This window comes from Accipiter gentilis, chromosome 5 (assembly GCF_929443795.1).
Source record: "Accipiter gentilis chromosome 5, bAccGen1.1, whole genome shotgun sequence".
NCBI lineage: Eukaryota > Metazoa > Chordata > Aves > Accipitriformes > Accipitridae > Astur > Astur gentilis.
The window spans coordinates 19,906,129-19,932,884 of NC_064884.1; the positions used below are offsets into that span (position 1 = coordinate 19,906,129).

A 26,756-nucleotide genomic window follows, 5' to 3' on the forward strand; every position below is an offset into this window, starting at 1 on the left:
GGTTTCAGGTCCAAGCTGTTGAGATTTGGACAAAATGTTTGATGATATTTAGGGCTGAGGAAGGAGAGGAAAGGGAGGGTTTGAAGGGCGTGTGTGTGTGGGACACACACACACACACTTCATGTCTGCTTTTGATTTGTTTCCAAAACAGCCACGCTTTTGTATTTGGGCTAAGGCTCCCTGTAGTTTAAAAGCCAAAATGTGATCAGAAAAGGCCTTATGGACCCTGAGCCAGCCTTTGCATTTTTTAAAGAGCCTGTTAGATACTTTCTATTCTGCTCTGAACTCCTGTGGAAGCTGCTCCCGGACTCTTCTCCACAGCTGCTGTGAGGAGCTGAAGGGCCTTAGGAAGAGATCCAGCAAAACTCGTTACCTCATCTTCTGTAAACTTCTTGCACTGGTGAGCATAAAGGAGTAAGAAAATTAGCAGTCCAACTACTCATGGAGTGTCTGCACACAGCTGCCAGCATTCACTTGTTTTTTCCAGGCAGTCTCCTCCTACCCTTTTCCCCAGCTGAGAAAGACCTGAAAAACCAGCTCCAACCACAGCAAAAATTACAATTCAGTCAATATCACAGCTCTGCAGACCTGAGTGACAGCCCGAGGGGACACTAGAATAGACACTAGACAGAGCCGGTTCTGCCATGACCACGCACTTCTTCTGCACATCCCACCATACCTCAACCTGCTCCTCTGACCATATAGCTGTCCGCTGACTTTGGAAAAGCATGCTGAGATGAAGTTGTGTGGCAGGAGCAGCAGAACTGCCTTCCCTTTCCCTGTGTCACTGTGGCCAAGACTTGTTGCTATTCCAAGCAATAGGGCAGATCCCGACTAGCATGTTCTTTTGGATATTTATACAAACATGTTGCAGTTAACAATTAGAAATATCACCGGGACTCACACTAGAGAAGCCAATTTGTCTGTTTCTTTTCCTACTAGAGCTGGACTCTGTTACAGATGAATTCCCCAAAGAGGCACAAGGTGCTGTAACAATACCACCAAAAGTGGTTGGGGTGGAATGGGAGGGCTTGTTCTTCCCACGATACAACATATGAGTCCAAAAGGCTTATCCCTCTGCAGAGCCAGGCCAGGTCTGACACAGTGCGGCTCATTAGGACGGAGCCGAACACCACAGCGGTCTTCAGGGTTTGTACCGCAGCAAGGTTTGTGGTGCTCTCTGTATTATGGCACAAGGCCACAACTACCCAAGGTATGCTGGACAACTCCTTTTCCTATGAGCCATCCTCCTGAGCAGCTGGAGGCCAGTCAACAGATTAAGGTTTGATCCAAAGGACTTGCTTTTCTCCCCTTGTGTAATGCCTTCTGAAGACAAGCTCAGATTAAGGCCATCTTGAAAACCACACCTGGCTTCAGTAAGCTGCCCTCACTGCAGTTCTTTGCTGTCTGAGGGAAACAAACACCAAGTGTTTTATCACTTAAAGATTTAAAAACAACTGAGACATATTTCATTGGAAAAGCTGAGACAAAGGCACAGATGAGGCTGCTGAGCTGAGCTGAAACTGCCCCTCTGCTCCCCCTCCCTCCCCATTTAATAACTTTATTGCTTTAAATATGGGAGGTGAGGCTCACACAATGACAACAATCCCAGCAGGAAACCTACTTGTGTTCTGAGGGAATTTGCTTGCTAGACCTGGTGTCAACCATGCAAACACCTGCAGCATGGGACTGCGCATGCATATGTACTAATAAACCCCCAATGATCCAGCCCTAATGTAAGGATCAGTCACAACAGCTCAACTGCCAGCATTAGTACAGGTGTAGCAGGTCAGCAGCAAATGCCACCTTGGTCACACAAACAGTGAGGACACAGGTAGAAGCCCAGCAGAGCACCGTAGGGCATATAAGCCTGAGAGGGTCAGCTTCATTTTGGTGCCTCGATTCAGTTTATTGCACACATGCATATGTGGGTACATATTATAAACATACAAAACTATGCCAAAAAAGATCACTAAGCATGTGGAAAACTATGCCAGAAGGATCAGTAAGTCTGCTTAGGCAAACATTCAAAAATATCTAGCATACCTTAATTTGATTCTCCTTTGAATTAGTCTCTAGCTTCAGTCTCGTTATTTTGTTTTCCACAAGACCACAGTGTCTTTCAGTTCAATGAGAAGTGGTTTTTTGCCTCTTCATGTTCTACAAGTAATCCCAAGCCTTAAGGCACACAGTTTAATTCCTATATGGAGTATAGTATTAGGACCCTCTGCAGATATATGCCCTAATGTTAGGTGAGTATGTCCCTGACAAAATCAGTGAATCTGCAGAGGAAGATTCAGAGCCCCTAAACTAGGAACATACTTTTCTTTGGTGACCATACAGTGAATCCAGACCTAGGACAGTGAGCATTCCCCCACGCCTTTGAGATGTGTTTAATACCTGTATCAGCCGAGTCCTTCTTGAATATCGCTGACAAACTACAAAGAGGAGCATGAGGAGCATGGCATTTCAGAGTTGGTCTTTGCAACCCTGCTGTAACACAGGGATAACAATGTATATTACAGGTTTAAGAACAGGGTGACAAGATGAAAACAAGAGCTCCAGCAGTTGCAGGTGCTTCGCACTGCACCTGACCCCTGGTGTCACTGAGCCCTGATGGTATGTCAAACAAGCAAAACTCCTAACTGCTTAAGCTACATCCTGGAGAAATTAGCATTTCTGCACATCCCAGTCAGGCCACTCATACTGGGCACCAAATGACAGAAATGCACAAGTGACCTCCAGCAAAAAAGCTGGCACAACCAGCTGCTTCAAGCCAGGAGAGCATTGCACTCCACTGTTCCTTCTGCGTGGTTTCCACAGAAGGCCATCCATTCTCTTCACCTATATGAAGCAGGGGCCCTGCAGAGAAGAGTTTCACTCTCAGCACTATGCTGATTCAGAGAATAAATCTGCACAGGGTATGAGGCAAGGATCGAGTGAAGACAGGATGATACGTAAGTAACGACTGTCACATTGCAGACGCACAATAGGACTGAAGCTGCAGTTCCAAATCACAGCAGTGGAGCTTAGGCTTTTGAGGATTTGGTTTTATACCTACTGTCTGGATTTATAATGTACCTCCTAATTTAAAGATAATTTTTAAAAAAGGTTTTCTAACACCTGGACTTGTACCAATGCTAAAACAGGCACCAGCAGCTGCATTTAAACCCCTTACATCTGCAGTCCAGCTCGCTACCCAAAATAATTGATAGCAATAGCAGGCTGCTGCGATGCATGCAACTTACACTCACCCAATGGGTTTGACACATTTTCTCTGCAGTATAGTAACACAGAGATTTGGGTCTCTGAGGCTCAGTTCCAGATTTTAGAGAAAAGCAGCCCGTGGGCACAGTGTGTGCGCCTGTAATCCATCCCAGGCCTTCTCTCCTCTCCAAATGTCCCTGCTCCTTATGCCTGTATCCCACTTTCTCCACCACCTGCTCTTCCTACAGCTATCCCAGCTGCCTCCACTCCAAGTCCTGCTCACCTTCTTATTTCCCCTACTCAGAGCTTCTCCTGAGCTCTTGCTTTATATTTTCTCCCAGCTCCTCCTCACCTTTTTAGCCCTCTGAATTCAAATGTGTTGTTTCTCCCCATCTCCTTTCATGTTCCAGGTTCACCTAAGGGAGTAGACCAGGCTGCTTGCTGCCTTTAGTGGCTGTGCTCTTCAGCACAGAGACCAGATTATGAAAAATGTCTCTGCTTTTGTAGCAGACACTTCTAGCAGGTGCTATGCAATTATTAGATGCCATATACTTTTATAAATTATATTGTCATGGTTTAACCCCAGCCAGCAACTAAGCACCATGCAGTCACTCACTCACTCACCGCCCCCCCCCCCCCCCCCCCGCCCCCAGTGGGATGGGGGAGAAAATCAGGAAAAGAAGTAAAACTCGTGGGTTGAGATAAGCATGGTTTAATAGAACAGAAAAGAAGAAACTAATAATGATAATACTAATAAAATGACAACAGTAGTAACAAAAGGATTGGAATGTACAAATGATGTGCAGGGCAATTGCTCACCACCCACTGACTGACACGCAGCCAGTTCCCAAGCAGCGATTCCCTGCCCCCACTTCCCAGTTCCTAAACTAGGTGGGACGTCCCATGGTATGGAATACACTGTTGGCCAGTTTGGGTCAGGTGCCCTGGCTGTGTCCTGTGCCAACTTCTTGTGCCCCTCCAGCTTTCTCGCTGGCTGGGCATGAGAAGCTGAAAAATCCTTGACTTTAGACTAAACACTACTGAGCAACAACTGAACACATCAGTGTTATCAACATTCTTCACATACTGAACTCAAAACATAGCACTGTACCAGCTACTAGGAAGACAATTAACTCTATCCCAGCTGAAACCAGGAGATATATTCAAGTGTGTTTTGTAACTATCCTGTATTTTCAGACTGCTCTAAAATCGAAAAGATAATTATGCAGAGATGCAGAACTGGTACAAAGAGTTGCACCCAGATGCAAGCGATTGGGCCAATGCTGATCTATCTTACATGCACTGAGCTAAGTCTCCCTCACATCCTATAAATACTACTAGATACTCAGCCCAAGTGCAGCAGTCCTGCAGTCCAGCAACAAAACTTTCCACATACTGATTTCATTACCAGATAAAATTCTGTACAACAATCCAATGTGATGAAGGGTTAACTTCAGTACACACTAATTGCATTTGAGGGCATCTATGTACATTATTTGTAAGCTTTATTTTTGGCATCTCAAAATGAATCTGTCAAGCTAATGATATTCTGAGAAGGTCTTAATGTTTCAAGTACTGTGGGAAGTACAGCACTGCTAACACCTGCAGCACGTGGTAATGCTCCTGGTAAGTCAGCGCTGAACCACTGAGAGTCAGAGTGCAGTCTTTTGGATAATACAAGCAGAGTCCAGCTCTTCTTAGCAGTTATTCAGGGGCCTGCAGCTCGCCTCACAGTGGGAGTTTTGGACTTTGCTTCATGGCCATGTTCCAACTCAGGCAATTGCATCTGAACTGAGTGTCCTCTGCTGCTTCTGTTGGATGGGCATAGAAGCGCCTCGCTATTAAGTGACACTCATTCTCGAGTGAATGCGATACACATTGACACGTCTAATGACAATGCACAGCAACACGTATGTGCAGAAAGTATCAACTACCATCCTGCCCATAAACCTACCAGCAAGATTAAACTGGATAAGGCATGCTGTGCCAATGGGAACAGCATGGAAGGACAACCCTGATGCAGCTGGATCTCCTAAACAAAACTTTCTGCTTAAGAACAAAGCTGCCTGTAAAAGACAGAAGAGAGGTAGAGGAGCCTGTCTGTCCATCCCACAATTGACAAGAAAGAAGGGGGCTTAAGCTAGGAGGCAAAACGCAATGCTACGTTTTAAGGCAAGCAGCATCCACCTCAATCAAAAGACTGAATTTAGATGGAAGATTTATGTCTTTCAGCAGTGTAAAGAGGTCTGTGGGATGCAATTTTTTCTTTTTTTTTTCTTGGGGGGGGGGTGGGGTGGGAGGCAGGAAGAACACAAAAACCCCATAAGCACACTCTAGGTAGTACCAGATTTCACAAAGTTTCAGATTGGTACATCAGTCACAATAGAAATCTCCTTTCCCCCCTACCATTTCTTCCCCCTCCCCCATCTACGGCAGGCCACCAGAACTGCACTTGGAGACTGGAAGACAAATGGGCAGCTGCCTCTAGAGGCAATTGTGAGGAGACTAAATATCAACTTGCAGCTGGCACTTCCACCCCCACCTCTCCTTAATACTTCAGTCCACTTGCTGCCAGACAAGGATCATGAGTCAGCTCCTAAACATATTCTCCTTTGAAACAATAGCTATAGCTCTCTGCTGCAGCTATACCACTACTCTGGCTCCAAGGGACACGCCAGTTATGAAAACAAAAGGACTGATTTTAACCTACAGCAGCCCAACACCAGAACTGAATGATATAATAAGCATGTGCTAAAGAATACTATGCTAAACCTGCGAGATTAGCAAAGCTAATTTTGACATGTAACAGGCATGAAGTCAGTACTGTAATGAAAATTTGCAGAAGCAGCAAACAGAAGTGTTTTTGGGGCTACATGGTAAAGCAGATGGCTTTTGCATAAACCTTTTCAACTACAACAGGGTGCAGTTTGATACCACAGCATTGTATGCTGCAGTACTAATTAGAGGGCAAAGGAGCCAGTTTAGCCTTTACAAATTAACTTTACCACAACTGCATGAGCTGCTCTCCCAATTCTGAGTAGCCAGCACTCACTGAAACTCCTGCATTCACGAAGATGGAACTCCAGCACTCATCTCTTGAGGAGATTTAAAAAAGGAAAAAGCTTCCTTTTGCAAGGACATTTCAGCTTACCAGCTAGTGACATCAAACTCAAACTTTAACTTTTCTGACCCAAGCACTGTCAGACGACAAAGAATTCAAAGAAAAGGTTAGACGATGCATTGGAGATCTCTCAGGACTAGATGTTAAGTGATGAACTGGTAGTGACTACTGAGCACTTAAAGAGCTGTGCATATAGTAAAGGTTAGACATAGAGAAGTCTATGCCCATGCAAAGCACCCTCAAGAAATATCAGCACCCAGAGCATTCCTTACCTGCAGACAGTCCACTGAAGAGATGTTGCTGAAAGAGCTACAGTGCAAGCTAACACGTTAGGAAACTTAAGTGAATGCTACATTTACATTTTTATTTCCAGCTAAGAAATAAGCAAAACCGATTGTCCTTTCTCACTTCACTGTAATTTGTGTTTCTTACAGCTGAATATTGCCAATTACTTTGACGGAGTCTCTAACCCAAAATACTGACACATCTTGAGCCACATCGCCCTACAAGCCAGAAGGCAAGTTGGAGACAAAAAATAAAAGACTACCTCACAACATGTTCAAAGAGACAGGACAACTAAAGTCAAGTCTGCTTCTCCTTCTGCAGGACCCTGACAGGTAAGTTTTGTGGGACTGTGCAACACAAATTAGAAGGTTCTACTGTTAATGCAGTGGATTGATTTTACCATCAACAGAAATGTGAATAATGTATACATTCTGTGTAAAAAGATAGCAGACTATATACATATGTATCTTTTAAATTATTTTATTTTGTGTAAGCTAAAAGGAAATTTACACACTTAAATCTCAAAAGACCTTGGGCATGCACATTGACCTTTTTAGAGGTTCTTCTACATAGCTCTCTTTTTTCCATAGGAATTTCCCCAAACATTTACAACCCATAGTTTTTTACTGTATATACAGCCTAAAACCATAGCAATCTATGATTATGTCATTTTACACTGTGCAAAATCAAACAGGAATAGTGGTACAACAGAACATAAAAATTTTTAACAGGTAAATTTCATTGTAAGACATTCATACAGTTTTGGTCCTTCTTTCCAAATCAAACTGATTAAAAGCAGACAACTTTCTAATGACCCAAAAAAATCAAGTGTTTAGACAGTGATCCATAACTGGAACAAGAAGTTACAGACAGCATACCTTTCAGAAGGCTATATAGTGACAGAGCCATACTACTGAAGTTGAAGAACATAAAAATTGATCAGCCAACCAATCAAACAGGGAGAGGGGATGGAAGAGAAGAAAAGGAAAAACACATCTTAAGCTTGTTAAAACACAAAAGAAATTATTGGGTTTTAAAGAAACAACAGTAACTGAAAATCCACAAAGGGACAATGTAACCTTTTGGTCTTTTTCCCAGCAATAAGTATTTTAATATATGCAGGAACAAAAAAGATGCTCAATGCAATCTGAAAACCTTTAAGGGGGACTTCACAGATTGTGAAGATTGAAGTTTTCATTATGTATTTCTAAGATATTTTTTTTTTAACTTTTTAAAGTTTTGTAAGAAGGACACCACCAGTGTATTTCACAAAGACATAAATGTATACACCCCAGCACAACAAAAAAGAATAGATCTTCAAAAAGATTTACCCCCAATTATTTACATTTTTCTCTAATATAAATTTAGGACTCCAGTATGTAAATAAATATACATTACTATGTATACCTTTCTAGTGCTGCTTACCAACAAATCATCTGAACTTGATTTTTTTTTTAATTAAAGCAAGATTGCTTTTTACGACCCACAGAGGGAAGGAAAACAAAAATCAATAGAAAATGTCCAATTCACATCACTTTAGTCTACCTTTTCTTGGCAGCTTGTTGAAGGTGTTAATGTAGCTGGGAACATCAACACCTTGGCATGCATGAAAGTTAAGTCAGGAAGGCTAGAAATCACCTTGGCAGCCTCTTCACTGAGATGTTCTTCCTTTTTAGGCTTCCTGTTGGAAGGAAAGAACAAAGTGCATTAATCCACTACCTGATATCCCTTGGATCACTGAAAGAACCACTGATTGAAGCAATTGTTCTGTCAGTTTGTCTCCCATTGACAGGCACTTCTGTAAACTACTTGAAGGTAGTCTAATGTTATAATACCTACCTGCCTACCAACAAAATGTTAACATAGAAAGTCAGCAAAATGTTCCTGTATATTGTTGCAATAAGGAGAAAAAAAAATAATTCCTATTCAGATGCTAATTTTTCTTTTTTTTGCAGGTTCCTGTGTGAAGAAACTCACTTGAAGAGACAACCATGACCATATTCTAGGGATAAGACAATAGGAGCATTAGTTCTAAACTACCTATATACAGTACAATCTTTCAAAATAAAGTGGAAAAACCTTGAAAGGACATTAAGAAGTTCCTAACTTACTTCTTAATACTTTACTTTTAAAATAAAAAAGGTACTTATGCTGCGTTTCCAACATGACCATTCTCAGATTATACATCATACTGCTCTACATCATGATCCACAAATGCTTTTTTCCGCCCCCAGGGCTCATCAGCAGCAAAAGGTGGCTCACAACTTGTAGCTACTTGCTTTGAAGTGCAGTAGTATGTATAGCCATAATGATACATACAGCAGTTTGGGAATCATTGGTGTTTAGTTGGCCTGTTGCATTATTCACAAGAATTACTGAGTGCAAATGAATAAAGAGGTCTGAATCCCATGTTGCTCGGTTCTCACTATTATGCAAAAAACTCAGATATCCTAAGTAAAAGGAAGCCTGGCTCACACTGCTACAGAATACCTCCCATCCCTGCCTAAATATCCATACTTCAGACATCTGGCTTATCTTTGAAGAATGCTGCCTATTACTAAAAATACTGTTTTCCATCAAGCATTATTCCAGTCCCAAAAAGGCACCTGCTACACCCTGTAATAACATTAGAAATTCTAGCTAAATAAGCTCCCTCATCTTTGGGGCAAAAAGCTGAGACAAAAGGCTTGAACCCAATAAACTGCCATTCCCTAGAACACTTCAGAAATTTCCTTCCTGTATCTTAACTATAAACTTTAAACCGAGCCTGTGAGAGGGCAATGACCACTCTGATCACAAAGCAGCATGTACTTATATTTTCTTTTATCAGCATCCATCAGGATTGTTTCCTGAGCTGATCAGAGATCAGGGGAAAGCAAGGGGCTATGTATTTGCTTCAGCAGCAGTCTCGGACTTTCTTAGCTAGGAGAAGAAGAAAAAAAAAGCTGGAGTCAAACTCATCCTTGACATCACTGATCATTGTGTTGACACTGAACTATCACTTTTGTTTGCTACTTGAAATCTCCACTTGATGAAAGATCTCTAGATGAGGCAGCCTAGATACTAAATCTGACTTTCCTTCACTAGAATAGCAATATTTTCTTTTCTCTGCTGCAGTGGAATTTCATGAGCCACTGACTAGGCAGATTACCAAATTCTGGAGGACAAACAAAGCTGTGTGCTGGATTTACTGAAGAAAGAAGCAGAGAGCCAATATGTGCCTCCTTCTCTAACAACTTCACAGTCAGCTCTGTTTGCACTCCAAGGACTATCTCTGAGCTGTTGAAATGTGGTTCTCGCCGCCACTGTGTTATCAGTATCTGGTGCCACTATTAGTAATCACTTACCACAAGCCTCTTAAAGGTACAAACTCCTGGTGATCAAGGACTTAAAGCTAACAAAGGAGTGTTTGACAGAGGAAGGCAAAGGAAGAGGGCTGACTCAGAGATCTGCATTAAAAGGAGTTCCTGTAATTGTTAATCAGGCACCGAGAGACGAAGCTCACATACTCCTTGCTATTTATATGCCTCTTCCTCCTCTGCTCAACTGTGGCATGCTAAGAAACAGCACTGCTGGGTCCCAGAGGCAGCACTGCAGTTTATTTGGTGATCATACGCAGGACCTTTATCACGGACGATGCTATTGCTCTTGCTGTAATAGCTGGTCTCTGCAACATCACTGCAGAACATGCACACCAGCGAGCACAGTCCGATGTGAATCTCACCTGATTACTGAATGCTCCCCTCCTGGCTGGAGAGCCTTTACAATAACTTATTTACTTAATGTGCTCTGTAAAGAGTATCTGTAAAGGACAAGTTAACACACTAACACAGCAAAAATTACTTAACTTTCTATACATGTAAGGAAGAAGTTCTTTACTGTGAGAGTGGTGAGACACTGGAACAGGTTGCCCAGAGAGGTTGTGGATGTCCTGTCCCTGGAAGTGTTCAAGGCCACGTTGGATGGCAGAATGAGCAACCTGGCCTAGTGGAAGGTGTCCCTGCCCATGGCAGCGGGGTTGGAACTAGATGATCTTTAAGGTGCCTTCCAACCCAAATCATTCTATGATTCTAACTACGACCAAGTTATAGCTATAGATACAATCACTTGGTAATGAGGCTCAAAACTTTTTCTTAAATCATCTCAGCGCAGAGTGGGATGAGATGGCCTTAAGTCTCCATTCCTCAATGGAGAGGAGCAGGTTCCTCTGGAAGACAGTAAAACTTGGCACTGCAAGTACCTTTCTGGGTAACAGTCAACACCTTCGGTAGCAAATATCACCAGGGAAACCCTAAAGAATTACTCACTAACTCTCTAAATTTAAAAGACAAAGTAGCATCATCACTGCAGACTGTTTTTACCCTTAAAACTTACCTAACTGCCTAATAACTGCAGCGTCTTTTGATAGAGGCAAGAGAAATAACCACATCAGGTGCATTAATTTCAGTCACTTTGCTGAAGATGTTCCCATTGTCAAGAGCTTCTTTTGCCAAACCCAGATCTGGGCAGGGGCATGGCAGAACTTCTCCTGCTCATGCACTCTTAATTTCAAGATACCACGGCTTACAGAATGGACAGCCAAGTGAGCAGATTGTCAGCGGCAGATGTGCTACTGTCTGCTTTGGAACCAGAACTTTTGATTACTAAACCATGAAAGGACCCAGCTCTGGCTCAAAACAAGGTCTCTGCCTCATTCAGGTTTTAAAACTACCCTCTACAGAACACTTTGCCCCCATCCATCTCTTCTCTTACACTAGGTTACATTTCTTCCCAAGACAGAGGACAGAAGGGATGCCCTTACCCAAGCAATTGTTCCAGTCCCTCTACCTGTTGGCATGAAGGTTTCCTTTTCAAAGGCACGTTAACACTAAGCTGCAAGAAATTAGCCAAACTGACGGGCAGGAAAGTTGTTGGAAGAAAGTTTAGCAAGAAATAGTGAATGCTTTGTCGATGCGTCACTCACACCTCACTGTTCTGTTTTGCATTCCAACCCCTTCCTGCAGCATTCAAGTCTTTCAGGACTTCAGTCATCTTTCATATTTGCAAACGATTTTGTAGATAGCATCAGCAAGGCCAGGCTCTAATAGTAACAATGAGTTGATTAGAAAAATGCACTTTAAAAATCACTCCAATCAAGAGAGCTCCATCCAACACCACCCCGAAGGAATATTTCCAGTTTAAATGAGGGTTTTGGGCATTTCTTGGAAAGGTATCAGTGCTCTGCTTTCCTTCAAAAAGACAGCAGATAAACTTTTGATCTCTGCCAATTCTATGGAACTGGGCAAGGCTGCAGAGTTGCTTTGGAATGCTGTACTGGATCCCTGTCCTTCACTTACTGCTGCCATCAAGGTTTCAGGCTCAAGCTGAGGGGAAGTTTCCCCTCCTCTCCTAACAGTTTTCTTCTGAGAAACTGACTTTCCAGCTTCAAGAGATGGGTTTGCAAGCACAAGATGGGGTTATTTCAGACAAAGATGACTCTTCACACAGCTTCCTACAGCTGAACAATGTTTTTTTCACTCTAAACTTCACCCTAAAGATCCTGAGTTCAGACAAGTTACAGACACAGGATAGCCTCAGCACAACTGAAACCATCAAAGTGATGTTAAGCCACTGGCCACATCTTCCCCTGATCAGTTATCATGAATGGCTAATAGTCCATATTTGCAGGCTGGTGCATGAACATCATCTTTGTTGAACTGGCTGTACGCAGCCACTCCTCTTTTAAAGTTTCCGGTTCATTAAAAAAAGAATTAAAAAATTTTCAAAAGAAAAACAATTTTACTACAAAAAAGCTAACATACTGCAACGTATTGGCATACTGCTGAGGTAAGACATTCTTATTTCTCTGAAGGTTTCTAGCTTGGAAAACAGAAAACCAGGCTGCTTTTCTTTTGCGGACCATGAAATCGTAAAACACTTGAAATCTTTAAAATTCGGAGTTGACAAAAACATATAAAATGTATCGAACACTGAAAACAGCTGCTTTAAAACAGCAAATCCTTGTGTGTGTCTGAACTTAACCACCAAGTGTAACATCCCCAGCCTCTCTACAGCCTGATATATTGCTACAGTACAGATCTAGAACCTATTCCTACTCATAAGCAATGCTCTCCAGAACAGGGGAAGAACTTTGATATCTGGATAAAGAGCTTTAACAGTGCAAATATGAGCTTTCAAGTGCATTGTGGAAGCATTGGAAAAAACCCCAAACCCCTCATATCAAAACAAAACAATACAGAAAAATGAAGGTCAACATTAACTTAAGCGAAGTAGACTTCCCCGTTCCTTTATAAAGAAAAAGTAAGCTAAGACATCTTACAGCAAACAAGCAGTTATGAATCTATGAGTGGAGATAAAATAATTAATAAAATACATTTGGAGTTTGTATGTCCTGCTGTGAATTTGTGGTTACTTTTAAATTAGACTTAGAATATATTAAAAAAATATTTCAACTGCAACTATGTTTTCTAATTAGTGAGAGCCAAACTTTCACACTAGTGTATCTTCAGAAAGAGTATATGCACTCCATGGGTAGAAAAATAGGCAATCCAAAAGCTGAGACACAAAAATCAGCATTGAAGTGTGGAGTTCCCTCTACTGGTTCTTCCTTGAAATTTCACGGCTTGATCTTTTTTATTCAGTGTTCACTTTGAACATTTTCACTGCGGGAAAACTAGTAAGATAGTTTTCTCAATGAAAGAACATGTTTTAAAAGAGCTCTTGAAAATTATAGTTTTAGTCATTTTAAGAAAGCCAACTATCTCCCACCATTACAAATCACTACATTTGCCACAACTCTTCAACCACGGCTCCTTTTTAAGTGCTATGCTGCATGGAAATGCATCTAGTTTTAGAGTGCTGAATAAGCCCTAAAGCTCACTTATGAGTGAGGATATGTTGCTATCTATTAGTTGCTAATATTTTTTGCGTGTTGAGGTGTGCACTTCCTAAACAATAGAAACATTTTACTTGGGGAGAATCACTCAGCAATTCTTTTAATGGGCACAGACACTAATTACATGTTAAGACAGTCCATGATCCTACTGCTTAGATACAGATTCAAAAAATAAACCCAGAGAATACAAGCTTATAAATGGAGACACTATTCTGTACCAATTCAACAGGCCAGACTTCAAGGAAGACATTTGACACCTAAAGCCTTTATACAGGTTCTACCTGTAAAAAAAAGTACAGAAGAACTTCACATGAGATCCATGAAGCAGAAAGGACATCCTAAACCAACTACATGCTCGTTCCTTAACTTGCAACAGCAAAATGAATTTGATGTTTGGTCACTGAAGTTTTGACAAGTGCTAGAAATATATGGGAAGAGACAAATATTGTCATAATTATTAGTCAGTTTAATAATTTTACTTGTGGAACATTCCGTACCTGTAAGTTACACGGACGACCGAGGAGAATCTTCTGTCAAAATCCTAGGTCACTGAACTATGTGGTTCAGTTTACCCTTCTAATCTTAGGAATCAAGCTCTGTTCTTCAGGAAGTTGCTTCCTCCAGTTCAGTGTTTGGCACTAGCTTTTCAACTTATGTCCTGGTGACCTTTTTCTTTCAGCTCATGTACTGTTTCCCATCTTATTTTAGAGTTCTATGATAATTTGAAATACGAACTACGGTACTATGAATTTCATATTTAAATTTAATTATTAAATTTAAGCCTTTCGATCATTCAAGAACTTCCGATCTAAAATAGCACACACATTCACTCCTCAATTTCACGCCTTAGAAAAAGAAGAAAAAAGCATAACAAAGAGTATTTACCTTGTGGACGTGCTTGCCTTCTCCACTGTGGACATGAGTCTTGCAAATGCATCAGTCACTCTGTTGCTTGCATTGGAAGTTTCCAGTTTTGAGGTTGTCAATTCATACAACTCAGGATCCACACCTTATAGTATAAAATGATAATCAGTGATGGTTGGAGGCAAGTATAGCCATAATAAGCCACACATCAACTTGCTAGAGATTGTTTTCTGTAAACATCTGAATCATTTATAATTTCAAGATACTTGAAAAGAACACGACAGAACATGTCTGCGTTTCTGAAACACCATCCTCTCTCCCCACCCTTTTCCAACAGTTTTTATAGTTGTACTACAAAACACACACACATTTGGATCAAGTCTGGCATACAAGGTCTCAGTCTAAGAGCAAACAAAATAAATTTGATTTACCTTTTAGAGTGAAACACCTGTAAAGATGTCGGCTGTGTTAAAATGGAGTGTTTCAGTTACTTCAACTCAACTGTTTGTATTAAAAGAACGCTGCATGTTAACAGGGACCAACTCTTTAATGAGAGATTACGCACAACACGTATGCATTAGAGTACATTTAGTATCTTGTTTTTCACAAGAGGTTGTGTTAAAAAGTTAAGTGAGGAAAAGCAGCTGTCATGATACATACAAGTGGAATGGCATTAAAAAAGTTACATACTAATATGTGTAACACTACCAAAACCTTTAGGTTATGCTCCCTTTTCAGGTATTCACAAAGCATCAAGTATCTGGATGTTTCAGCCTTGATTTCCTAGTTTCGGATATCTTAAGTCAGATGCTGAATTTTGACATCACATACGTTGTGAATGGATTTCAAATTTTATCAGCAAAGGTAATCCTGAAAACAATGCAAACAATGGAAACCTGCATCCAAAAAAAATAACATACGTATGGGTGAAATTCTACCTGTTTAGTATCAAGCAGCACATCTCAGTAGGAAGTAGCTCTAGAATTTCCAGATATTAAGTACATTTCCTTTAAAAAAGTCTCTAGGAATTAGAATTATCAAAATAAATCAAGAGGAAAGACTGTTACAACACATTTTGTTGCTCAGAAGCATTTTAAATTAGTGATATTCCTCTAGTTACAGTTTCAGCTATTTTATGCTTCATGGGTTTAAATGAAGTGCATATGTACCACCCACAATTACAAATATTTTTCAAAAACAGCGTAGAATTCAAAAACAGAAGCATCGTGTTTTATAGACACCTGCATTCTAAACAAGTGTAACACTAAGTGCTAGCTGGTTTGGACAACACAGAAGCATTTCTTACTACTGCAGAACAAACACTGGAAATACTTGGGCACAATGGCCCCATGTAGCTATACCTAATACAAAAACAGCTTTTATAAACTGATGTGCTGATTATTTTACCCTGTTTACTTGCCTGGATCAAGACACTATTAGAAGTACTCCTGAAATACTGAAAGATTACTAAATAAAAAAAATGCCTGTGCCTATTGTCCTGTTTTTTCCGCCCAGTAATTGCAGTACTATGTGCACAAACAGATGATGTTAACCTCATGCCTGCTTTGCATGAACTCTCTCCAAGCAGTGTCTTCGCCACTCATCTTTTGTGCACAAGTACTCTTTCATTGTTAGGAAACTAAGCTGATCAAAAAGTAAAATTAAGAAAAACATCTGGTTAAGCTGCAGGGGGGGTGGGGGGCAGGGAGAAGATTTGCTCCATTTAATGAGTTGATTAAAAAAAAAAAATCAATCAGCTGTCCTTCAACATACATTTTTTTAAAGTCTGGATTTTCAAAGTTAATTTCATCCAGTTTCATGCAAAACACTAAAATATGTACTGCCCTGAGACCAGTATACCAAGACTTTAAGTATTGTCAGATGTTTACAGAACTTGGAAATAGGAAAAAGCCCAACTATTCCATAGAATATCCACTTTTAATCAGGGAGAAGAATTGAAGAAATACACTTTGACTTGCAGAAGCCTGCGAAATCCCATTAAGGTACAAATTGTAAAACTAACTGAAATAAAAGAGTCCTTTGACATGCAACTCTGCAAGAAACGTTAAATGCAACCTTTTAAGTTACATCATTTAGATATTCACATTTACAGTCCTGAATTAATTTTCATTGTAGTTTGATGTCACTGCTCAATTTACTGTTCTTTTGGCACCTCTTGCTCAGCTACACTTATGTTAAACTATTAACATGAAAACTAAAACAATACACTAAATCTGTGGGAACATACTAGAAATGAGTAACTCCCTGTTCACAATGTAGAACGCAAATTTGTATTAAAAAGTTATTTTGGCTACTGATGAAAGACTGAGAAGAATATAGTATAGATCTTATAGTAAGCAAAACTAAGGTCTTCAGAGAAAGAACAAACTTCTGCTGATAAAAGTATCTCCTTTAAGCCAAAAGATCTAATAATTTGTCTTTCAATTATTTTATTATTTTAAAGAGTTGCATATTTTCCATTTTATTCAAATTATTAGAGAATATTTAAGGAAAGCACTGCAAAACCTTAATGAGATATTGAAGGAAAGTTAGCCAACCAAACCCCACACAAAGCTCCTAAACACACACACAAACACACGAGCTGCAAGCCAAGAAACAAATGACTTTCCCAGAAACAAGTGAGGAGGAAACAAGACCCAAAACGAAACAAAAAAACCAAAATAGGCACGATAGTGCATACCAGGGAAGATGATAATACCTGTAACTTGATGAAACAACAACAGCAACATAAATAAAAAAAATGCAATCAGAGGCTAACAGAGTATCCCTCCAGTAATCACTTTAAGTGTGCACACCATCAGGACACAAGAAGGTACCCAACTGCACGAGCAGTACACATACTGGGTACTGTCGACTTATGTCTATAGACTTGCACGCACTTACAAAAGAATCTGTAAGACTCAAGCATCTTGAATTCGCTACCTATCACTTCCACAACAAACCTGCCATCTTTCATCTGATAATGACATCTCTCAAGGGTGGAATAAAAAGACATTTGAAATATGATGCCACAAAATTGCCTTCAATGATCAGATTTCAAAACTAAAAAAGCAGGTTTTTGAAAACAAAAAACACAATAATAATTACAAGCACTTATTTAAAATGTGGGGAAACCCCAAACTTCTTAAAAATCGATTTTTTTGAATTATAATCACTAAGAGGGAAAAATCCCTTCCCATGAAGAAAGTGATTATCATGACTTCAGGCATTGTATTGAAAGAGTATTTGCCTTATCTACTTAACTTATGCACTGGGATAAATACTCAAAATGTTCCCTTAAATTCCTGCAGAAATTTATTCAAAGTGTAGGTTTTCACAAGTTTGCACAAAATACTCAGAGCATGTCAAAACCACGTGATAAATGAATTCAACTGCTTTCACATATTTTTTCAATAGAGAGAGTGGTGTTTTCATCTCCTTTTTAAGGGAGTAAGTTGCAGATAAAGTGCTTTGGTTTTATAATTAACGTTCATGAACTTCTTATGTCCCACAAACATGCAACTATCCTTTTTTTCTATTATGAATGTTGTTAAAACACTTTTTTTCACTTTATCATTAATACTAGTAGCTCACACAAAGAAAAAATTTACAAACTGCTGGTAGCCACAAATCCCAGCAGGGATGTGATTGTTAAGTCCCATAACTTTATATTCACACATAACTTTCAAATAACATCACAATCCTATAATTTGGAGGCACTCACTCAGAAGACACACCTCACTTTTTGGGAATCATCACATCTACAGCATTTTCAATTTTTCTTAAGTGTTTAGAAAAGTTAACTTTGCAAATTTCTCATTTGAAACAAGTGTTTTAACATCTTATTTGCAAGAGCGTAAGAGCCATTCATTCCTTCAGCATGTGACAAATACAGAGCTGACAGTACCTTTTAAATACTTCGCACTTGATACAAAACATCAGAAAACAGAACACAGATTAAAAGGAAAAATGCAGTAGAAAGACATTTTAGAGAAATGCAATGTAAAATTTCTCCTTGTTTATAGGAAAGTCGAGTGATGTGCTCATGCTTTTACTAAGTCATTATAATATTACAGTTGTGGTTTTAACACTCTGCTGACCTGGGATTGTGGTGGTGCTGCTAGAGCTACTGTCATCCACGGGCCCAAAGAAATCAAGGTTCAGAAGAGTGGAACCTCCACTAGCTTGAAATTCAGTGACCGTGTTGGTAGGCAGCCATATAGAAGGTAAGCCAAGGGAGGGGTTTATGTGTAAAAAGGGGTAAGACACACACTTGAACATGCAAGTTATAATTAGTACTCAGTACGCAATTTAAAAATTGACATGAAAACAATGCTTACAGTATTAGTTTGTACCTTCTAAAATGTTAACAACTTAATTGAGTGCACATTTCCTCATGTACAATGCAGCAAGGAAATCAACACTAGTAACTTTAAAATAGAAATATTTATTTCAATCTAAAAAATGAAAGAGAACCAGCACGACCCAGAGAGAAAGATGTGATCAGTTAAAGGGAAACAATATATAGGTCAATTGATAGAATATAGTGGGCTTTTTCTCCCCTCACTGAAATTGAAAGCCATTCTTTTATCAGGAAGACTTAACAGATCCCCAAATAGCAAAGAACCAAAAAAATCTTTAAAGTTTTATTTAGCAGCTTTAAGCTATTAATTATCATTATCTTAAAGCAGTGTGAACACAGGGTAACAAATGCCACTTTTATATCCAGTTCCTCACTGGTAAGTTATACTGTTCCCCTTTAGTACTAAACCAGAAATCAAACCAAGATACATTTTAAAGAAGTTGGTTGTTAAAAAGAAAGCATGATGATCGACTGAAGTAATAAGACACCAGACAACAGCAAAAGGGTCCATCCAGGCTTTCCTTCAGCACCATGATATTGCTATCCAAACTCTTACATCCCACATGTTCTGAAACAACAGCGTGAGGCAACACCAGTGCAGTAAGAGATGCAGTTTATTTTAGCCTGCTTTTTAACAACTTAGGTGTCATGAATTAACTGCTGTTAGCAGGCCTCTCAAACGTATCAGTTTCTTTACAGGTTTCTAGTCTGTCAATCAAACAAGTTTCCAAAACTTGTTTTATTTCCTTTGCATGCACTTACATTTCTGAAAGTGGAGGCGGTGGCACAACTCACTTTGCTATTAAAATAGACATATGTGAAGGGTCTTCTACGTGATAACTATATACATTTACAGATACAAATAAGTTCGTAGCTACCTCTTTAATATATTAGCTACAATTAGCTCTTGAGTATAAGCAAAAGTGATAACAGATGAAGTCACGTTTTTGAAATATAAAATTATCTGTAAATCTGAAAACTTTCAGCTCAAGAAGTGTATCTTTTGCAAATAGTTTGTGGTTAAAATATTGTGCTTTGAAGTAGCCACTATACACAAGTTTGTCATTCAAAGGATGTCTAAAGAGATAGTTCATTGGTGAAAAATACTCTTCAGAAGTAAAACTCATCAATCTAAAATGCTCATGTGTTCAGTTTCATTATAATCTGCAGTTATACATAATGAAGTGTTAATATTGCCACTGTGTCACTAGCATATGGCAGGAATCTAATACTTAAGTGTTTTTCAGACTACATAATACTTCACGTAGGGGCACAGATAATCAGAAAGAAAGCCTGAATTTCCAAAGTTAGGAGTAAGAAATAAATATTATATATATTTTTATATATATATGTGTGTGTGCATATATTTAAAAAAAATAATCAGCAGATAGATGTTTGTCTGAACTTTGTAGCTTTCTTATCTCTAGCTCTGGTGCTAGAGGCTCTACGGAGAGACGTACCATCTAAAGGGTTAGTAAGGCCACTGCTACTCCAGTCAAACTGGACAGGTGGTAGAGATTCCTAGAGTTGAAAAGTCAGAAATCAGATTTTATAGTCAGTTCAGGTTACAACAATGCAAAGCAGTTCAAACAGATTCTTTAGCGTCTAAATACTAAAAAGAAAACTAAATTAGCAAGCCCCAACTTTTGGGAGGCGTGTATTTTCATAATATGCACTAAAGAGTCAAAGTAGATTTGTTCTACCACAGGAAGTCTCATTAAATTCTGAACAGTACAGATTAGGTAACTTCTAACTCAAACAGCATTTGCAAATTAAAACATACGAATTGGATAAAACACCTTAAGGCATAGCTGAAAGTTAAACTACTATTACTTTCATGGAAGATGAGGCATTTTGCATAAAAAGTTATGTATACACAATTATAGGACAAATTCAGAATAGGTTTATTAGTGAAAGCTGTCTGTCTCCACCCTTTGTCCTGATTATATATAAAATCAGTTATTTACCATCAAACAACCCATGATTCTTTTGGTTTGTTTTGCTTTTGAGAGACAATCCCACCATGTGAGGGACAAACTATCAATACCCTCCTCATTCCACCCCCTTTAAAAAAATAATTCTGTGACTTATTATCCTTTAACAATTAACTTATTCAATATATAAACAAAGCATTGGTAACAATGCTTAAACAAGAGGAGCATGGAAATGTTGACTCCTTCTGGGAGCTCATTCCTGCCTTTTCATTTCCTCTTGTTAAGTCTTTTAGCACACACACAGGTAAATCAAGCAAGCAGCAGGGACCATGCTTTACAGGGAAAGTGTGTTCAGGTGCAGTGTAACTTGCAAGTGCTGTCCTCCTGTATTCTCAGGACACAAACTGATGTGACAGTATCAGAAATATCTGAAATAAGTTGATCTTTCTACTTCTGTGCATTACTTTCTGCTCTCTCCTCAGTGAGGTCAACTGTCAAGAAATACTGGGGAAGGATGTGCCCTCAACTTCTAATAGAACAATCACACTTATGGAAGAAAAGCAATGGAAGTTCTCTGCAGCATTATTCAAAATGCATCACTAGTTGTCAAGCTTCCAGTGGCTGAGACATACCTTCTCTCTGCTTTTGTAGAAAGTCAGGCGCTGGGTTTTTTGGGGGTTTTTTGGTTGTTTGGTTTTTTTTTTTTTGTTTGGTTGTGTTTTTTTTTAAACCAACACAGAAAAAATATGCAGATTCACAAATCAAGACTGCAGCTACCTGAGCTAGCTTTGTACGATTAAGCTAACTCTAAGAGGCTTTTGCTAGTTGATAGATGTTTACAGAAAGAAAAATGAAGGGAGCTGGAGATTTCTGTATTTACTTACAGTAAATGCCTTGCCTAGAAAAATTTTTCCTCCTTAATGACTTGGAAATATTTCCAGTACTGAAGACAACTAAAACAGTACTCACTCCACAGAGCTTATGGAGCTGATGCTATGCTTTTTGCTTTGGTAATGAAATTACTGGCATTGAAATTATTTGCATGGAAACAGTGTTAGCAGTGTGGAAGCTAGCTCCTGATGAAGTAATGACCACTATCATCAGTAGCCTGTTTAAAGTTCGTCACATCTAAAGTATATTAAAAGGGTTTTTTAAAAAAAATAGAGGCGAGTATAACAATTTAATAGCTTTCTGCTCTGAGGAAAATGCACTCAAATTGAAACAAAGTAGCTTCCTACCAACTCTCACTTACTAAGGAAAACACCCACTACATTTTGTGTCAAAAGACCAAGTCAGGACTGATGAGTGTGATAGAATTGCATTGAAAAGGTGGTACCAATGGCTTGCTAAGCTTTTCCCTTTAATCATGACTTGATTCTCAAATTTGCCAAGGAAAGGAGAAAGGATGTGATGAATTCTTCCTAAAATGGAAAAAAAATAAAAAATCTGACTCCAAATCAGTAAGAGTATACTAAGTATACTAGTCTGCTCTGCAGCATGAGGCCATTTCTGCTGACTTCAGCCACTTGCAAAAGGGGGTGGCAAGTAAAGCAGATCCCATCTATACAGGACACTGGCAAGCCCTGGTCTGTACAACAGCAAACAAAGTTAAAGGAGAGGACAGAGGCAAAAGCCAATTAAACAGAAAGGAAAAGTTTTTTGTTTCTAGTGACCTTGGCCCTTAGAAAACTAACTATACTGGGACACCTGAACACAGCATTGAAATCTCAGACAACAGGAACATGCCCTGCAAATGGGAATATAATGTTTTGTCTTTCGGTGATTGCAAGGTTGCTAGACTACTGCATTTACAACCATTATTTTAATAACACGCTTTAAGGAAAAGCACCCAGTCTAGAAGAATATTGAAAATTGGGGCAAACTGCTTCTCACTTCTTCCTCCATCTTAAATTAGAGGACACAGTACAGAAATGAAAAAGTAAACTCAGCTGTCAGAATACTACTCTGAATGTTAAGGAAGTGAGAAAGAGGAAACTAATATACTTGCTGGTTCTAAAGCATCGTATTTCACTTTGACAAAAGTGAGAGATGTTTTCACACAGTAATTTTAGAATGGTATTATGTAAGAGCTTTTATAATCCAAGAGTAAAATGTAAATGTTTGTGTCTGTGCCAATTATTACCCAAGGAAAATTAAACAAAGAAAAAAAAAAGGAAGTATCATGCTGTCTTAAAGCTGGGGGAAGAAAATAGAAGGGCTTCTAATACAAATATATCAATATTTAGGTAGATCCCACAAATGAGCATCATAAACATTTCAGAAAAAGGTTTACAAGGAAATAATCCATACATTTCATTGTGTGTATTCATTGGCAAAATTATAACATTTCTGAAAATTATTCTTCTCAGACACCACCTTTAAGCGACTGCCACACCTGATAGAATAGCAAGTTCTGTAGTATCTCTTACCCACAAATCTTTCTCTCCTACTCTGTCGACAAAGCTATGTATATTCTTGGATCTTTCTCATATGTATAACTGGAGAGCAGTTCCATGATGGAGCCTTTGGCTGGTGGCCAATAATACAGTAGTTTACATCTGTCATTGTTATAAGTCCTGATGGTCCCTTATGTAATTAAAAGTGTTTTTAAAGACTGGTGCCCCATGGGGTTTAATTAAGGTTCAGTCCCTAATAGCCAGCAAGTATAAGATACATATTTCTGTTATAACCTGATCTCTAATTCAGTGGTTTACATGCATACAGATGTGCTGTAATAGGCACCCACAGAAAAGAACTGCTGATAACTTTCTTCTAGAAAGGTCTGGGTCACTGTGGACTTCTATTCCAATATAAAACTTAAGCAAAACTAGGCAGGTAAGAAATCCCAAAGTTATCCTGTATGCTGAGACAAAGCTATCATTAGACTCTACCAAAGAAACGTAGTCCCAAATAGAGAAGAGAGGATGCTTTGAAGCCACAGTGAAAGAGCGGAAATAGCTAGATAACTTTTTTCAAGAAAGCCAAAGAGAAGCAGGTAAATAAACTTTAAAACAACATTAACCAAAGAACAATATCAAACCAAGAGAAAGCAGACAATATTAAGTCCAGACAGCAACCCTTTTAAACAAGCACTGGAATATATTTTAATTGTATTGCCTGAAGACTTGGCTATGGTGTAGAAGCCCACTATAGCAGATGCTGTAAGGAAAGAAGGGTACCTGTCTCAGATTTCACAATCAAGGTTGCCTATTTGAGCAGCCACTCTTTCTTACACCTGATGTGCCTTGATAGAGCCTTTTACTTCAGACCTGCGAAATCTTTGAGACACCATGCTTAGATAAAGGCAACAGTAATCGGGATTATTTCATATTCTGTTTACTGCCTTACAGTTATGAGCACAGAGGAACAGAGAAATAAACCCTCCAATTATAAAGATAAACAACAGATCAAAGAAGAATTTAGACACTACCTTCAAATATAAACCAGAACAAGTCTACAAAAGTCATCTTCATATGACAAACTAATGTGATAGATCAGTCAGTAACTTAACTTGCTTGAGAGGAAATACCATAATTTCAAAAACCTTGTCCTTACAGCTTAAATGGAAATTTGTTCACTGTATTTCCATAGTCTAACCAACCCAGTGAGACCCTCTGCAGGGAAGGAGGCCAAAACATACAGAGTTGATATAATAACTAGGAAAAATTGTTGCAGCTTATTTGCTGCTTTTTTCTTCAGTCTTTTGATTCCTAATGGTCTCTATTCTAAATCTCTGCACGCTTTCCTCTTTTCACCTACAACCAAAAAACTTAGGAGGCATTTCTGTGTTTGTACAAATGTTCCTTCCACTCCTACTTCTGCATCAGCAGTCTTACTCCCTCAGCAGGAAGTCATGCACATCTATGCACAGACACTGATCTGTATACAAGTTCCATAAATGCCAGTCTTTGAACAAAGGCGAACTCTTCTCTTTTCCTTAAGCAAAGCATAGGAATCTATTAACCAGAGCCTCTCCTTCCAGTAAGAAAGCCAATATTCTAAAGTTTCTGAATATAAGAATGACCCATCATCATTACTGTCTGAAAATGGAGGAAATTAGAAGTTTTAACTAAATATTTACACATTAACTGGGTAAGCTTAAAAATACCTAAATTGTCGCACCTAAATTACCTGTGTTTAGAATAAGAAGTCTCAGGGTCCACTAAAATTGCCTGTATTTCCATTGCATATTTACCAATGTTTATAGCACAGTTCCTAATGAAATGTTTACCAAAGTTTGGGCACATCATCTTAATACTACCACAATCTGGAATATTCCTAAGAGGCAGCCTGCACATGTGAAATGAAACTGGATTTTCCCAAAAGCAAACAGAAGCCACCAAACATTAACAGAAGATGAGGCCAAGAATGAAGCATGGTCTCTGAGGTGGAGAATTGATTGTTCATGCCCTGAAACTTTCTGAATGTCACTTAACTGTGGCCTCTTAGCATTCTTAAAGGTTAGAGCTCTAAACTCATCTATTCCCCAAAAGCTTATTTTAGTGTTTGTCTTTTTGGAAAAAAAATAACCTAAGGCCAGCAGTGCAGACAGATAGCATAGAAGCTTCTCATAATTGTTCATGGACCACAACTATTGAACTGAGATGGCCTTGTCAGAACAAGCTGTGGGACAGGATTATCAAACTGTGGCAAGTAATGGGAAATTCTGCTGCAGAAGTACCCAAAAATACAAATTCATAATTAAAAGATAAAAAAAAGAGACTTTGGTGAGTAGAGGTTCTTATTTTCAGCACTCAGCACTACGACTGCCAAGCAACTGAGAAAATGGCACGTCAGAGATGCTGCTACTTCAGGCTCTTGCAGCTCTCTACACTATGTTTAGCATATGGTTTAATCTATGTTTTCCCCTCTGTAAAAAACAGAACTTTGAATGCTGCAGAAAGCCAGTGAAATTTTCCTACTTTGTTCATATACATAAATCACACCAGTGATTTCTTCAGCTCAGACTGGCTGCAATAACCATTATTGTTACCTTTTCTAATAGCCAGTTTAGCTGTTTAGTTCCACTATAGTATTTGTGAGAAGCAGCATAGGAAGTGTCACCAAACATACATACTACTATAGAAAATAGCCTCAGTTCTAAGCCCACTGACATACTGCTATTCCACAATGAAAAAAATTTTCATTTAGAGCTCTGCACTATGGCAGAGCAAAAAGTACAAGGAAATCACCATAATCAGAAGTACGTAGTGTTAAGGTCAGGTGTAGCATAAGGATAATTCATTTTGGAATGCCTTCAATCAGAAGTCAAAAGCATAGCAGGTAACTAAAGATGCTGGGCAGATTAAAGACGACCTGCACTAAGGAAAGACACAGCTGATTCTCTGAATATGGGTAAAGTACCACTGTAGTGATGCTGAAAATGAGATGTCTCTGCATATCCCATTAGCTAGTTGCCAGTGACACACATTGCAACATGCATGGCAGTAAAGTGGTTTTCTAATATTTTAATATCAAAACAACAACAAAACAGAATTCATGGATCTCTAAGGATCACTCCTAAACCCCTCTGAACTCATTTTGTAACAAGACTCCTACAATAAGCTTCAGAAAAAGATGAAAAATGTTAGCCAGAGGAAGGACAACTGTTAAGTTACATCTAAAATTTGTGGAATTAACTGTCCACTGCCTTTTAAAGCAAACTGCTGTAGAACAGCAAATATCATCAGGACTCTTAAATGCTGGCCACCAACTGCTACAGTCTTATCATAGGGACTCCCTTCCAGTCACACATGAAAAGTAGATCCAAGGGCAGGACTTCAATCTGACACAAGGAACACCTGCCCTTGATATCTTTGAACACACCATCTACATATTTTAAATATGAAGGAAGAGGCAAGGCATCCCCTTGTTTCCCTCATTCTTTCTTTTCCTCTCCTCCTCTCTCTGTTTTTTACCTGGAACTGATCAGATGTACATGTGTTCATCTCTGGTGATACAGGAGGTGTCTGTCCTATTGAAGCTATTTTTTCTGCTGCAGATATTGGTTTCAAAGGTTCCTTGGTAGGCTCTAACATACCCTAAATAAGTAAAGAAATAAATTAAAAATCACACACATATATATAT

General features: G+C 39.0%; 1 protein-coding gene across 4 annotated transcripts in view; it reads right to left on the bottom strand.

Moving 5' to 3' along the window:
- Positions 1–7,077: 7,077 nt before the first annotated feature.
- Positions 7,078–26,756, bottom strand: part of AFTPH (aftiphilin) — a 47,563-nt gene continuing 27,884 nt past the window's right edge. Inside the window, exons 6-10 of one of the 4 annotated variants that reach the window (XM_049801535.1) lie at positions 26,588–26,710; positions 20,196–20,256; positions 18,473–18,556; positions 14,394–14,517; positions 7,078–8,294 (exon numbers count right to left, since the gene is read on the bottom strand). In XM_049801535.1, coding sequence (XP_049657492.1) covers positions 8,150–8,294; positions 14,394–14,517; positions 18,473–18,556; positions 20,196–20,256; positions 26,588–26,710 — 537 coding nt within the window. In that variant the 3' untranslated portion in view covers positions 7,078–8,149. Of the gene's footprint in view, positions 8,295–14,393; positions 14,518–14,803; positions 14,874–18,472; positions 18,645–20,195; positions 20,257–26,587; positions 26,711–26,756 lie in introns of those variants that run through there. The other 3 variants (XR_007506148.1, XM_049801536.1, XR_007506149.1) reach the window with 3 other exon arrangements.